The 16740-nt window shown below is 41.6% G+C and overlaps 1 protein-coding gene across 1 annotated transcript in view; it reads right to left on the minus strand.

The window, feature by feature from the left end:
- Positions 1-16577, minus strand: part of IPMK (inositol polyphosphate multikinase) — a 37765-nt gene extending 21188 nt beyond the window's left edge. Inside the window, exons 1-4 of the mRNA XM_010580000.1 lie at positions 16565-16577; positions 16127-16207; positions 15253-15267; positions 12113-12198 (exon numbers count right to left, since the gene is read on the minus strand). Coding sequence (XP_010578302.1) covers positions 12113-12198; positions 15253-15267; positions 16127-16207; positions 16565-16577 — 195 coding nt within the window. The remainder of the gene's footprint in view (positions 1-12112; positions 12199-15252; positions 15268-16126; positions 16208-16564) is intronic.
- Between the last annotated feature and the right edge of the window lie 163 nt (positions 16578-16740).

A 16740-nucleotide genomic window follows, 5' to 3' on the forward strand; every position in this document is an offset into this window, starting at 1 on the left:
CAGTCTCAGGATACACAACCAGCTGCCAACAACAGGCAGAGAGTTCTGTTTCCAGTGTGTTTTTTTGGGAGGTTCTTGAGGGGTGGGGAGCAGTTAGAAAATCATGCACTCAAATTAGCAAATGCAAGATTTACAGATGATAGTGCAACCTTAATTCTGTCTCCCAATGTGTATGCATTATATCACAGACTTTAATTACCTGAGCACACACTGCATTTCCCTCTGGACTCCTACATCACCCAGTTACATCAGGCAAGTACAAGGGGACAAAAAACTGAGATTAAAACAGCAGCTGTGATTTTAGCAATTCATAACTGCTTGGCTTTACAACACAGATAGCCCTTGCTTCTTTTTCAAAGTAGTACCATCATGTTTTGACTTGCGAGCATCCGCAGTATTTGTCTCCACAAATATGACTGGAATTGAGCCAGCTCTGCTTACATTCAAAGTATCTGATACCACAGTAATTCCATAAGTTAAATATTTGTGAATGCTGTTATACTAAATGCTATTATACTGAATTGCTTATTTTACTATCCAATATATAGTCGTACTACACTGGAGATCACAATCATTACTCTCACTGAAGATACCTACAGAAAGGCAAAAAAAAGCTTAAAACAAATCAGAATGTACTCCCATAATCTGATCATGTAAATGGATTTTCAAATAAGAATGGTGCACATTTCTGACAATCATATCCTTTTCCCAGGAGTCAGGGGAAAAAAATTACAGCAAGGAGTTAGCCATCTTACCTTCCAAAAAATAAAGGCTGTGAAAATCATCTCCCAAAGAGATACTTATTTGGTCATGTTTATCAACCAGTCGTTCTCTAACAATGCCAAAAACCAGTAGGTCTTATTTTATCCACTTCCACATGTTTTATATAGTCAAATTTAGGCTGACCCTAGCAAGATTTGCAGCCCCAGGCACGGAATCATCTTTACAAGAGGCAAAGTAAACCCTGACCCATTTCTGAGGATGTGGCAAAGCTTCAAAACTTCAGCAGACAGAAGAATAAACCAAAAGGCAGCAGTCACGCACAGCCACCAGCAGCAATGCTGAACAAATACCACGGTGGAGCCGTGAGTGAAGAGCTGCAGACACTGCACGCAGCAAGTTGCTCTGAAACAGTCAGAGGTAAGTTGGGTAGAGACAAATCATCCTGTCCCTCTTTCTTTCCAATAACCACTTACTACAGAGGCAAGGCAGTAAAGTATTTTGAAAGACATAAGCAGGCATCCAACCCTACCCCATCACAAGCAGAAAAGGGCTGTTTCCCTCTTCCCAAGACAGCAAACTCCCATTTCATCTTTCATCCCACAAGATTCCTGGGCAACTAAAGATTAACAACAAAGCAATTTTAAATTATTTACTTTATCCACACACCCCTGCAATTGCTGCAAGCCACCCAGCTGAGCACGGAGCAGGCTAGTGGGCATCAGGGCCGCCTTAGTGAAAACTGCAGTATTAGAGATCATGTTTTGTCACAGATCTCTTGCCACAGAACTGAGCTCCCTCTTGTCCTTCAGTCTCTCCTAGGTCCACAACTCGCTAGCATAATCAGATGTTATGTTCAGCTCCAACTGCATAGGAGCTGGAGTCTTCAATGAACTTGAGAGCTCTTTGACGTCAAAGATAATTCTTCTTGCAGTATGTGCAACAAAGCCTGATCCCTCAGGCACCACAAGGTGATTCTTCTTTTTCTTATTAAAGAAAAAAAAAAAAAAAAAAGAAGCTCTTAAAGAAGATACCCAGGAAAGTGTAGGTGCTTGTATTTACATTAACAGCACAAACACCTGTTAAGCAGCCTCCTAAGTAGGTTATGAGGCTCTTAGGTGACTGCAGCCTGAAAGGACATGGCAAACTGCACATCAAGATGTCTACTCTAGAATGTACATTCCTTTGGTTCAGTTATGCCAATGTGCACATACAACAGACTGGAGCAGAATTCACATTAGGTACTCTGCACCAGAGGCCAAAATAAAGAGAACATAGCCTAAAAAAAAATGGTTAAGACATACTACCGCTGGTCATCTGACAAGGAGGTTTCAATTTTAACACACTAAATACTTCTCCCATTCTTACTTACTCTTACTCTTCCTTCTCAGTTTGACAACACTTACCGTTCACCCAATAGAGCTGTAGTGACATGTCCTGAAGTTACCCACTGCAAAATCTCAAGCTACCAGCAGCCAGAGAGATCCAGCAAATTTCAAGGCAAAAAGTCAGGTCACTTTGCCAGTTCATACCTCCCTTGAAGAAGTATAGTAGAACTACTTTTCTCATCTATCTTTACAACTATTGTGCCAAAAAACAGCTCTGTTATTGAAACACACAAAGTGGTGGAACATGAATACTGCTTAGCATTTTAAGGAAAGGCATGGACCTGGTCATAAACCACCACCTCGACACTTCTCAAAGATGCAAAAGCAAGTTGAACAAAGGCAGCAGCCAGAGCACTTTCATACAAACTTCCTGCTTGAAGAAGATTATTTTTTTAAGCAACTCCAACTATTCGAGAGTTCAAGTTTAAATTATCACTGAAATTACCGAAAGAAAAGTGAAATGGCAGACCAATAGGGCAAAAGGGAAAATAAGCCAGTATGGCTGTCTCACCTTCTGAGAACATTAGTAAGCATTACCCTTTGTTTCTGGAAAGCTGTCTGATCACAGCTGAAGAGTCAAGCTGGGACTGAGAGAGAACAAGGGGTGGGAGGAACCCTGAAGCAGTTATACTTAAATAGGCAAAATTAATTTTACATTTCAGAGACACAGAAAGGGAAACCAAGTCCTGACAGACGTATATGGGTTGTTTTTTTCCTAATACTGCCTTTGAGAGGCAGCCCTCACAAAGAATTTACTGCAACATTACCCTAAAGGTGCAGTTTCACAGTCATTTAAGTCAAACCGAGCCAGGGCTACCACAGTCCCACACACATTTACATTTTCATCCCCTCCCCTGCAGCAATGTCAGCATCCAGCTGGTCCCACAGCCTGCTGAGCACCTTGAGTTGTCTCACTGCCTAAGTGCCAGGCCAAGGCACTCCGTTTAAACTGCCATTTAAGTACAACTACTATTAATACCCCTGGGGAAAAAAAAAAAAGTCTTTACCTTCCTTTAAAAAACACCTGTTTGTGCTCCCCTTAATTTTGACAATTTTATTCATCTAAATTATTTGTATTTTACCAGCAACTATGTATTTTACCATCTCCTAGTATACCCTACCCCTTATTCCAGAATACTCAACTCCCACCTGCAGCCAGGTGTTCAAAACGATCATTTCAAGGGCTACCCCGCAAATGTTAAGTCAGAGTTATAGTCTCAGTTTTTACATCAAAAGCTCCTCTGCCAGTAACAGGCTCTTCTTGTTTGCCTGTGCAAAACTGGGAGTTACAGAATCAGCTATGAGCCCGCATCTTCCCTTCACTCACCAGCCTGCTGGACAAGCACATTGGCTGTTGCTTCCCAAACCTGTGAACGACCTCCTTGCTCACCCTTGGCAAGAAAGGAAAGCAGTGCTAGAACACTTGTGCTAGAACATGGGGTTGGGGCAGAAACCAAAAAACAACAGTAATAATATGACTAAGAAACCTTAAGAAACCTTTGATTAGAGTCTGCTCCAGTAAGGCAGAGAAAAAAATCTGGGTAAATGGATTCTGTTATGCTCAGGCATGGTGAGCCAAGTCATTTGTTTTGCTTTGTCAGTAAGTATAAAAATATATATACGCGTGTGTGTGTGTGTGTGTGTGTGTATGTATTACATACACACACACTATATTTATGTGTATATACAGACACATATATATTTGTATAATACACACACACAGAAAAATAAATACTCAAAGAATGAAAAATAATTGCTACCAAATTGCTCGCTAAGTATTGGATATTACAGGAATTTTAACAAGCATGTTATATACACAGTGGGACATTCAACGTAATATTTAATGGAGTTTTTCATTTACTTATGGTTAATTTGGTACCTGGATGACCAAGAACACACCAAAACATTAGACTATTTTCCACCATATGCAATGGTGATTCACATCTCTTTCCACACATACATATGGCTTTACGCAATATTCTCATGTTACAAGCCTTTTTTTTTTTTTTTTTTAATCTGGAAACTGGAATTCTTGTTTTCAGAGACTGAATTTATTTTCCTTTTCTTTCAAGGAGGCAACCTACACTTTCCTCAATCCCATACTGGCAGCTGACCAACCACATCTTACTTTTAAATAAACTTAAAATGCACAAGAGTACTGCATCTTCTGTATAACACCAACATACCTTTAGTTAAAGTTTATCCATATTCTGAAACATTCATAACTGAATTGAAGTTTAAACAATATTTGATCCAGTCTGAAAAAGTAAGCACTTGCATGACCCTCTAGCACAGCGGGAGCACTGTACTATAACTTAATCCAATTTAACATACTGTGGATATGCACATTAAAACTATGCATTTTTGCTTTATTTTCAGCCAGATCTACTCTCAGGAAGGAATATTCCTCAAAATCAGGTTGGTAAGAACTGGATTTTTTTTTTTCCTGTTTACACAGCATGGACTGTAGGCTACTCAGTCTGTTACCAACTCCATCTACCCAGTAGCTCCCCGATAGCATCAAATTGCAATAATGGCCTTTTACTGTCTCCTTTTACGAGGTCTTCTTAGATGTATTAAAGTAGGTTGTGGTTTATTCTGTGGCACACAATATACAAGGTGCACAGGGAACAGATGCTCACAAGACCCTTCTAGGTTAACCTTCTACTGCACACTGCATCCCTTGCAAACTTGATTTTGCTACAGAGTACAAGAATCACAAAAATCTGCCATACTTTTTAAGTCTTACTGCCTTAGTATGGCAGGCTTTCAGTCATTTAATAGTGATCTGAAGTACAAAAAATGTGTTTATAGGACAGTAGTAGGAACTCAGCGGATTCTTAGACCTAGATTTCATCCTTCATCTATCTTAGACAAATCCTAATGTGAAAAAGATCTGGATACAAGCTGCCAGCATCTCACAATTCGGTCAAAAAGCCACTTTCTTCTCATTAGCTGAGGAGTACTGCATGTCCTTCCTTTTATTCAGTACTTCTGTCCAGATTCGTGGTTTAAAGTATAGAGCATGAGGCAATTTCACACACTGGTTTGGGAACTAATATTTGCTTATTTCCCCAGAAAAACAGAATCCCTCCCAGACGGTTTCTCAGCAGGAGGAATGATGCCAAGGGCAGAAATGGACTGTCTAAGAACGTGCTCGCTATGTTTGCCAACAGGTAATTTGTGTACTCGAGTACCACTACCTCTTCTGGAAACGCAGAAGATCTGGATGTACCAGAAAGAGACATGGCCAAAGACAACCTTACAGAACATTGAACTACAGCTCTGAATGCGGTAGTAATGAAAGGTTTGGGCAAGGCATTGCATCCCCAAAGTAAGATGTTAATAGAACCATGCATCCTATTTCTCCAAGCTTTGTCCATACAAGACTGAAAATCAGAACTTTAGCTGTAGACTTGATCACAGGATAAGGATATTTTAGTACACAATAGCAGCACGATGGCCATCATCCACTCCTTTTTCAGTCAAGGATAATCATCTGAATCAAGACTATAAAACCAGTTAACTGAGTTTACAAAATAGGGTAATTCATCCTGAAGCAAAACATACTTTGCCTCCCCAATCCCCTTCCTTTTCCGTCACTAGCAGAGAACAGTTTACAGAACACAGGCTGCCTTATCATGATTTGTGCTATATAGGCTGAAAGGGGGCTGAGCCTTATGAGTCAGTTCTTGCAACTTTATGCAAAAGCTTCCAGGCCAAAACACATCTTTCAGGCTGCTGGCTTGATTTTATGCCATGGAGGGGGAGGGAAGTCACTAGAAGTCTTTGCACTGCCTGAAGCTGCTTGAATGCTAATTAAAATTAGACAATGCAAAAAAGAAGAAAGCCATCAAGCAGTAATGAAAAGCCAGAGCATAGGAATCGTGGCAGGTTATTGATAATGAAATAAATAAAACAGTAATGAGAAGATTATTGATAATGGTCCAAACGGGCATACTTCCTGCACGTCTTCTCTGTAACCACAGAAGCGCGAGGAACTATGGCTTCAGGAACATTAACGTAATTGGGTCTTCACTAACACGTTATCCTTTGGTCACAAAATCAAAGACTAACTGTTACAAAAGAGACAGCAAAAGTTGCACAAACTATATTAATTCTGCCTTATGTCAGGTCGTAAAATGAGTTAGTAAGTTCTTTAGGGGAAAGAAAACAGAAAGGCAGGTCATCGCCCTATTGAAAGCTGCATTACAATGCATCCAACAAAAGTTCAGAACAACAATTGTGCAGGCAACCATGAAACCATTACTTCCTAGCTTTCAAGTGCCTGACTCTCACCTAACGTAAATCTCTTTTACATGCTGGAGCTATTTGTGTCTCTTACATCCTGGCTTTGTTTTCAGGACATGTAACAAGAGTGAAAAACAATTATCTACAGTGGTAACAGCTTCCTTGCATTCATATTGTATGTCAGCAGGGCTTGAGCCCTGAACTTTCAGACTACTGCTACAGCAGTTAACACAGCCATCATTAACTGGCAATGGGTGGAAGATTTGTAATCCAGAAGGGCCAGATGACTAGCCCAATTATCTTTTCCCAACGCTACGTGGGGTGAATCAGTTCCCTTGGTTCCCAAGCATTGGGACAGAGGTAGATGGTTGCCAGAGCTGAGTTGGGACTGGATGAAGCCCCATCCATCTTTTCATTCCAACCCCAAAAATTACCCTTGCACTCTGGGACAAGGGTGTCTGAGAATTTGGGTAAGACTTGCGTTACAACAGCCTTGGAAACCTTATAGTATTGCAGGTGTGTTATTTGGAGCCACCACTCAGCAACATCACAGGACACAGCTATGACAATTCTGATATCCAGCCACTAGCAAACAGGGAAAAAAAACCCAACAAAAACAAACGGTAAGCGCTGGAAGCTGTCCATGCTGCAAGAGCTTTCTCAGGGCAGTTTTCGGCAGGCAGGATGAGGGGGGAAGGTGTAGTACTCACACCCCAAGCCTCACACAGTCACCATAGGAGAGCAGAAGGGCAATTAAAATAAAAGTTTACAGGAACATTTATTGATCCATTAAATATAAAATCCCAGTTTATTAGCTACTGCATTAGCAACCTTTAAAACTTCAGTATGCAATGCTCAGAACAGGTAAACACAGTAACAGAGGTTTACCGGCCTACCAATCGAATGCCGAAAATCAGAAGTGAAAGAGCTGCCATTTCAAAACAGTTCAGCAACCTTCTCTTGTTCTGTTGAATGTAAGAAACACTCCATCTCTCAGTGCTGAACACACAGCTTGTAGGAAACTGTAGTCACAAAGGTAACCTCAACAATTGTTAATTCTCTCTTCCTCAGTTTTAAATACTTGCAGGCCAAGCTCTATCCTTTTGCGCCTGCAAAAGCCGCTGCCCTATTTAAAGGCTGACATTCCAGCTTCCTCCCCCTCTTCGGGGCACCAACAGGACAGCGGTTGCTGCAATGCTACATTCTTGACCTGACAAATTAAGAAAAACTCTGTGCAGAAGAGGATACTCTTAATAGGAAGACACTAGCACACAGTGCTCTTGGGTACAGCCTGGCATGTTTGAGACAAGAGCTCTGTACCCAGCTAAGCAGGGAGGCTTTACCTCATACAGTGACTGCACTAACCTTTTCAAAGGATGCTTTTCTCGCAGTTCCCCGCTCATCTGCCAGAAGAGCTCACTGTAGGAGGGCTGATAGGCTTCTTCCCTTCCCTCTCCCAACATTGCTGAATTAAATCAGGCTGTTTCAGCATGTATAAATGTGCCCTGGCATAAAGCAGGCTGAAGCCAAATATTAAAACACACCAAGTAGTAGCCCGCTTTTGTGGATTTTTTAGCATGCATGTGTAGGCAGCCTACCATAAACACATACTGCCTTTTACCAATTTATTTTCTTTAATGGAAATGGGTCACTACTACATAATATATTATACTGCATTTTCAAACAACATTATTTTTCTGTTTCCACATCTCTGTGTACGGTTCCATCCTGAAACTCCTTTTAAAAGCAGTCCTTTAGAGCATCTCCGCCTACACATTCTCACCGAGTATTTCCATTAGATGGAAACAACTGATCATCAGTGTAGATAGTCCTTAAAAAAACACAACCCTTTTACTTCATGTTTTTTTTCATTCTCTTGCTGCTCATACCTATTGAAAACGAAGTATTTTGTAGCTATTCAAGGTTAAAAAACTCCAAATTTTCTACCCAGATAAGGGTGCCAGAAGACCTGATAAAACACTCCATGGTTATACAGCCTATGTTTCTAAGTTCATGCCCTCGGGTACAGGAAGGGAGTTTGCAGGAACAAAATTAAAATGTGATTATTCTGATTTGATAATTACTCATATTTACAGAACTCAACAGAAAGTGGACTTTACCACTGGAAAGTCACACTCCAATGATAAATTAATCAATACATAGTAAGTTATTAATAATGACTACAAACAGCTCATTGTTCTCCTACATTTTCTCATAGAATCATAGAATGGTTTGGGTTGGAAGGGACCTTCAAGATCATCTCGTTCCAACCCCCCTGCCATGGGCAAGGACACCTCCCACTAGACCAGGCTGCTCAAAGCCCCATCCAGCCTGGCCTTGAACACTTCCCAGGTATTCACGATAATCTTGTCATACTCTATTTTTCCCCTCCTTTGTAACAGAGAATCATAGCAAGCCATTTCCCCATCAGTAGAGAATGACACATATTGCTGTAGTAGAGATAAAAGTTTGGTTTACTTAAGAAAGTAATTCTTTCTTTACTTAAGAAAATAATTTCTTAAGAAAGATGATGTGTATTTAGAGGGTGGGTTGGGTGGTTGTTGTTTGTTTTATTTTTTTTAACTGCTAAACTGAAAACATACTATCAGGAAAACAGAAAGGTAACCTAATGGCAGTCCAAGTAGAAATTACCTGAGAGATTTTCCAGTTTTCCACTTTGACAGAGACCTGTGAAATTCTTCAAAACTTCCAGTTGCCACCCACTTCTGAGCAGGTTTCAGACTGCAATTAATATTTTGCACTACAGTGTCTCACTCCAGTTTCCATTCCAAAATGGAAGCCCCTTTTGTTTGGGCTCTACCAGTCAGCACTTGGCTTCATGCTCAATAGAAAATAACCCATCAATAACCAGGGGAAAAAAAGTTCTGATGATTCACTGACATAGACTATGGCCTTCTGTCATGTTCACACAGCCAGCCGAAGGCAAATTCAGCAGTTTCAGAAGAGAAGACTGTCTTGTCCAGATAGAAGACAGTATCCACCTGGTATCAGGTTAAATATATTAGAGTTATAGCCAAACTTGTCTCTTAGTGCCTCATTATCTTCTATCATGACACATTCCCTGCAACCTTCAGTTCACAAGCACTCATAGACTGCATGCTGAAAATACCACTTCCTGGTCACTGCTGGTTATTAGAAGATACTTCTGCCTCAGATCTGCGATAGCTGCTCTCCGGATGACTTGTGCAGCTGAAACTGAGACATGCTCATCTTCTTGCTACCATAAACTATGGAGGTTCCCAATTACTTCAGCTGAGGAGGTTTGCTTTACCCACAAGTAAAAGCCCCCACCTGTTTCTGGCCCAGGTACTGGGGTACTAATCTTAATTCAGGCCAGGGCAAGGTAGCATGCAAAGGAAGCAATAACTGATCTATCACTATAGACAAAACGATTACAAGCATATAGCAAAAAATAGATGCAGAAATGCAAAAAAACCCACACGATTAATCCACATATACTAATGGGTAACCTTCTGGTTTGATCTTATCAACAGACTTGCTGTCTAGTCCTGACAAAGTGACAGCCTGGGATTCAGTAGTCTTGTTTTCACTTGTTTCATTTCTGCACTGTTTCTCAGCATCTCCTGTACCTGACTGCCTTGTAAACAACCCCTTGCCTCAAGAAGAGGTAAAATTCTCCTTCCCCCATTCTCTGGAGGCATATTAGCCTACTCCAAGGTGATAATATCTCTTTGATTATAGAATACAAGATGCCTTGAGCTCAGTCACCAAAACAGGGCAGTCTTGCTGTTGTTCCCTCTGCTTAGCAGTTTAATCACTAGAAGTGACAGAAGACTACCAACGCAAGGAAGTTTTGCCACCTTTTAAGTAAGTCAAATCAGTTCATCAGTGCCCAGAAAGCACCAGCACGGCACAAGGTAAATGGCAAGAATGGGAAGAAAGGCCTTTCCCTCTTGGCAGCAGTGAGCTATTGTATCAGCTCAAGCTGGACATGAAACTGTACCTTACACTGAACCTCGCAATCCACAGTAATCCTCATCTTGTAACAACCATATGTAGTGCTCTAGGTGTCTATATCCTGCATCACGTGGTTCTTGCCTGAGAGCAAACATGATAGTAGTTAATCATTGAGAAGCAATAAATCCTCCAGACCTTTCTCCTGTACTTTCACCTACATAATGTACATGCATTTGCTCTCCTTCCTTTCTCCCACAAAAAGGCATTCTAGTCCACGCACAACTAATTGTGTATACATCTTCCCCTTTTTTGCGTTATTTTTCAAGAATTGCCCAACCCCTTTCCCAAATGGTTTATAAACAACAACAAAAAAAAAAATCAGTGTCATAAATGACCCAGCAAGGCCCTGGAAGACATAATTGAAGCTACCTTCCTCCACTATGACATGGTATAGTAACGAGGGCACTAACACAGACCTCCTTCTCTAAGATTTTGCCTGAGTCTTGCTCACAGCTTGTCACGTGAGTCTAAGCAACAGGCAAAATGATAAAGCCTGCGCTGTGAACAGTTAATGTCTAAGCAATTGTCAAGCTTATCCCTCTTACCCGCTGGCTATAGACAGCGATAGCACATTACTGTCTGTACCTCAGGATTTCACAGAAGAGTAAGCAGCCTGGCACTGAAAGGAGTCTGTTCAGGCTTTCTCCTTCTACTGAAGAGTTACTACTCAGGCTGGACTGCATCTTTCTTAACCTCATCTAAATGACAGTCACTGAGAAACCTCAGAAAAATATTTACATTTAGATTTAACTGGCTCCTGCTGAGTTGCTACTAACTCAAGAGCTGCTGTTTTGTCTAGCAGTCCCATCATTAGAATTATGGAGCAATGCTAGTATGCAAACACATTGTTCACTTAGAGTGTGTTGCTTAGTCTGTCTTAATATAAGACACTTCCACAAAATATGTAAGGTCCTTTGTGGGGGCACGACGGACGGGACAGGACAGGACAGAAAAACAAACCAAAGAACACAACAAAAAGAGGATCTCAAGACTCCTCTCTCCTCCTGCATGAAGGTTTCTACAGTTCTTCATACTTAATAAGCGAAGGAAAGGGATGACATATCAAGCTGATACAGAAAAAACACGTGATGGACTGTCATGGACAGGTAGGTCAGTAAGGGAAAGAGGCTCTAAAACCAGTTTACCCTCATAGGACAACAAGCAACAGCTTTCCTGGTTTGTGTTATTAAAGTTACTGATAAAGCAAACTGAAGATGAGCAATAGGAAAAATACAACAAACTAAAGTTAAAACAACTGAGGAGTTTCACTTATTATTGACTTTTTAAAGGAGCTGAGGTTTAATACAGTGAACAGTTTTAATTCAGTGAACAGAGCAATGCTTCTAGCAATAATCCAGGCTAGACGGAAGTGTAAGACATGCTAAATTTAGATGCAACCAATTCTGAGACACTCAGCAATGTGAGAAAGATGTGATCAAACATACCACCCTTTAATCATAGATGGAGATAATGCAAGGCTTTCCAATAAAATCTTAGATGCTGTGAAAACCCCACTGTCCCATGAGCAAATAAGCAAGCTTAAATCCTGTGAGCAAAGTCAGCATGGGGACAGACATTCAGAGGAGTAAGTTCTAGACAGCACACAGATACCACGACAGGGCTATCAGTGACCTACCGCTCGGGTATTTACGTCACACTTTCCCAACTGCAACAATAAGGATGTACTTCTACAGAAGCACATCCATCAATTCACCTGCAGCAAGCCAAATCCCTCCACGCTGCAGGACCCTCACCTTGTTGTAGAACTCCTGCTCCCTGGGACCACGAGGTGGTGGCTGCAACTGCTTCAGGACAGTCCCATCTGGATGCTGCAGTATACCTAGAAGAGAAGCATTTCCTTCAGGGCTTAGTTTTAAGAGATACAGCTTTTATTTTCACACACACTCCCCCACACACCCGAAATAGCAAATACAGGATCAGGGACAGCCTATTTGCAAAGTCGTACTGCTTTCAGTACATGCACAGTAGAGTCAAAATTGGCAGCTCCTACACAAAACCAGTAGCAGAGGTTTGCTTGCATTCCTCTTTTTCTAGCCATCAGATGATTTCCTGGGTCTAATTCTGCTCAAGGCCAACACAGTACTGGGATCTGACATTAAAAGTTCCACCCCAAAAAAACATTCATTCAACTATGGAAGAGTACATGGACACTCCCTTTTTAAATAACTAATAAGTTGTTTTTCCAACAATGCCAAGAAGTTAAAGGATTTCGTACCTAAAAATAGAAATATATGTCCTGTGAATGTATTTCTATACTAGTGGCATAGAAAGAGCACTTCTATATTGCTAGAAGTAGCATCCCTATAGCACTCCATGCTAATCAGATGCTACTACTTCTATCACCCATAATTACAATACAAAATTTCACCTCAGCCAGGCAACCATATTCATCATGCCTACACCAAAAAAAAACCCAAAATGTCCTCCCAAAACAGCCTTCATGACTGTCCAGTCAGCAATACTGCTGAGGAGCTGCATAAGAAATGCAACTGAATATCTAAGGGTACCCAAGCAACAGATATGGGCAAGAACGGAGAAAAGTAACTGCATCCCTGTGAAATATGCTCTAAGCTTCATCAGCTGCACGGGAAAAAGAAAAACCCACTTCCTGAAAAAAAATCTTCTAGGATTTATTCATAGCTTTTCAGATAGTTATTTGTTTTGCTTAGAAGGGAAGGAAAAAAGTCAGCTGTATCCAAAATAGGTTCCATCTTCAGCTTACCACTTGAGAAAACACGGTAAATGAGCCAGGAGCTTTGTGTCCCAAAAAGTTTGCAGTTTTAACAACAATTGCGTTTTCACCTTTTAGAAAGCATTATCTCTCAATGGACTCTGTTGTGCAGTCTTGGAAACTAAACAAAATCTTTAGAACCTAAGATATATACTTTAAAACAACCACCAGACTTAGAAAAGTTGTTTCATTAATTTCATTAGCTGTGCCAATGTACAAAGAGTGGTTTTAAGAATTTGTGTACAACAGCTCTCAAGTCATTTTGCTTGCTGAAAGTTGGATTTTGGACACTTTCCAGAACTTAAAAAATATTGCCACAAAACCATGAGCAGACTACCACAACACTTTCAAGACACAATAGCTTCTTGCCACCAGCCCCCACGCCGGGACCACTGGAAACCACACAGCAAAGTGCACAAAGAATTTGAATGGCACACGTTTTGAATGCGAACTGCTAACAATCACAACATTAGAAAAGGTTTTATAACACATACTCCACAAAATCTGCATGTTGGCTTTGACGATAAGACAAATAGACAATCTACAAGGTAGAAAGACCAGGCAAGTACTCCTGGAAGTAGAACCCATACACTATTGGATTGATACATATTATTTGAAGAGTTTAATATAACCTGATGTCATCTGAAGTTCCCTCATCCTCTGGATTTCTTGACAGACTATAGCACCTACTCTGTAGTTTCCAGGCCCACCTCAGTCACAGTTAAAGACTTATGTTTTAACATGCACTGCAAAGATGAAAACACCGTAACCTTCCCTCTGGTCTACAACAACCAGAGCTACCACCACCTGCAGATCATACTAACATACGGATGTTGGTCATGGTTTTGTTCTAGGGTACCTGGGGTTTTTCAGCACAGATAGGGAGTAGTATTGTTTAATATAACAATAAGCTATTAAACATTTCCGAAGAAGCAGCAGAACTATACCAAAATTAAAATTCTGAAATCTCGCAAACATTTCTCTATGACCCTGCATGCAAAGCTTGCTAGCATTCTAAAACTCAAATCTACTGCAAAAATAACCAATACAGACGTACGCACTTTTCTAAACAAGAAAAAAAAAATTCATATTGAATCCACATGCTTCACTGAACTATAGACAAAACCCGTTCTGCACAAAACCACCAAACTTTAGAAAAGATCCTCTGTCCTCTGAGGGTATCTAATAAGTACTGACCAGTAGGTGTGTGCCACCTTAACCTTTGCATTGGGGAAACAGTAGCCAGAGTTATAAGTTGTGTGATTTGCATGACTGAGCAAGTCACAGTGAAAGAGAACAGCTCCTTTAGCTACAGAATCCCACTAATGGTTTGGGGACCTCCAGCACTTTGCAGGTACAGTCACCAAACCACAGCCAAGTGCGGGAGGCTCTATAAGGTGGTGTATCCCCTCAGCTCCTGTCTCTGTCCACCTGCCTATGGTATTAAGCCTCAACCCAAGGTGGTTACCTTACTTACTACACATGATTTACTCTGTTCTGGGTGAAGCACTACTGAACACAGCATTCAACAACAGGTCAATCATAATGCCCAGAAGCTGAGGGCCTATGTGTGCATGCAGGGAGACTGCTAGAGCCCTTTCTTTGCAAAGGGGTAACAGTCACAGGGAGCAAAGGGAAAATGGAAAGGTTATTCAGGAGGGTGGGAACCCTATGGCAAAGAAATTTTAAGGCATACTTTAACCAAAAAAATAAAATAGTTTAGTAGTACTTTAGATACTTTCAAGTCCTCTGCGCATTTGTATGTGGGGACAGAAGGGAAGTCGAGCACAGAGGACAGCAGTGACATGCAGGAGGAAACTGGGCAGAACAAGGAAGGCTCTGAGCTTGAATCAGTAAACAGCTCAGATACTAACACCAGCCAGGTACAGCCTTCAAGGTACGTTTGCCATGTTGTATGCATAGCAATAGAGGTATCCCGGCAAAAAGGCATACTGGTTTTATAGCTTTAGGCTTTTAAAATGCTAAAGGTTCAATGGGGTAGAAAAGGGCATAACAGAAAACAGCAGGAAGGGTGACTACTGTAGGAAATGGCAACAGAGAAAGTAGAAGACACACTGGTCTCCTCACACATGCTTAAAGTTCTCAGATTCTGGCATACAGATTGTCTGTGACATTCCTTACCAGTGCTATTACCAACTACATATATCCAAACATCTGGCCACTAGCTTCACAACAAAGACACCACGGGGAGCAGCACTGCAGAATTATACATGACCCCGTGTCTTAGCATCTTAACTGCCTGCACTCCTACACACAACATCTGTAAAGAAATAAAATGAGAAGATTCAGTTACAAAAATGAGATAGCTGTAGGTGCCAGAGCAGCTTTGGTCTTCACTTAAATGTATAACTCAGTTTCTAAGATCAGCTCATCAACCGTGGTGGTACTACTGCAGGAAAATCCTGGTCTTCCTCATTAGATGTAGTAGAGCTAGCTTTACCTAATCCATTTGAGCTGCACCCACAATATAAACAGTGTATCACCCATGTTGTCTTGATCCAACTGCGATAAAATTGACGTGCCAAAGGTGAGGCTTTCCCTGAAGCGAGCCTTTTTTGCCTGATCCCACCCCATGTTATGATATATGAACAAGGAAGATGCATTGTATCCTTGGTGCTGTACACCCCCCTTGACATTTTATTGCACCGGTTGCAGCAGGGGCAAGGGACAAGAATTACTTTGCTGAGGAGATTATCAGCAGCAAGACATGCCATGGACGCAGGCTGTAGATAAGACAAGCTCACAGTGCCATTAGTGCTGTAATTCCACCCACTGACGGCTGAAGGGGTTCTGAAGTTCAGCCCTTGACCTATTCGGCAAAGGCAGCTCCTACTGACAGGGTTCAAAGGCAATATGACAGCAGGCACTCATTATAGCTACTCTCAAAGGGCACACTGAGAGCTGAATGGACGTATACCTTACATTTGGCTCAGAGGCAGGAGTTATACCAAATGTGACGTCCTGGAAGGGTGAAATGCCAGTTGGCAACATTAACTTGGCCGCTTGCTCTGGCGCTGACCACTGCCTATGTTAAAAGGCACCTTCAGCAGAAGGGCCAACACCTCAACTCCTCGACCTGGAATTAAAAGAGAAATGTAAAGCTAGCATCGGCACGTTTCAAAGACGCTGTATCCTCGTGATACTTGTATTATTAGATCACTTACTAGCCACTGGTTTGGACTTACTCTTACCGCCAAATAACCAAGCAACTAAGAAGTTCCCCCAGGCTGGTAAATGGCTTACTAATATTTTGCTGAAGTTTCTGGTGGCCAGAGGTTTGGGGGTTCCCTTTAGATAAAGCACAGTTTCGACATACGTCCTGAGGGTACCAGCACACCGTTACCTCAGTTCCCCCTTTTTTAAAAGGTGCCTGTTAAAATGAAGCTGAACTGCAGAGGCCCTTTGGCTTAAAGGCGCCCGTTAACCATCCCACCCTGACGGGCCATCGCCATTGATAAAAAACACCCGAAGAAACACTCGCGATACCACTCCGTCCGCAACCCGCGCACACCGGGCCGGCTCTGCCAGCCCCTCCGGCCCTCGAAGGGAGGAACAGACCCTGGCCGGGGAGAGACCGACCCCTCAGCACTGAGGTGACCACCAGACCAC

This window comes from Haliaeetus leucocephalus, unplaced genomic scaffold (genome assembly GCF_000737465.1).
Source record: "Haliaeetus leucocephalus isolate CR32 unplaced genomic scaffold, Haliaeetus_leucocephalus-4.0 Scaffold687, whole genome shotgun sequence".
In the NCBI taxonomy this organism is placed as follows: Eukaryota; Metazoa; Chordata; class Aves; order Accipitriformes; family Accipitridae; genus Haliaeetus; species Haliaeetus leucocephalus.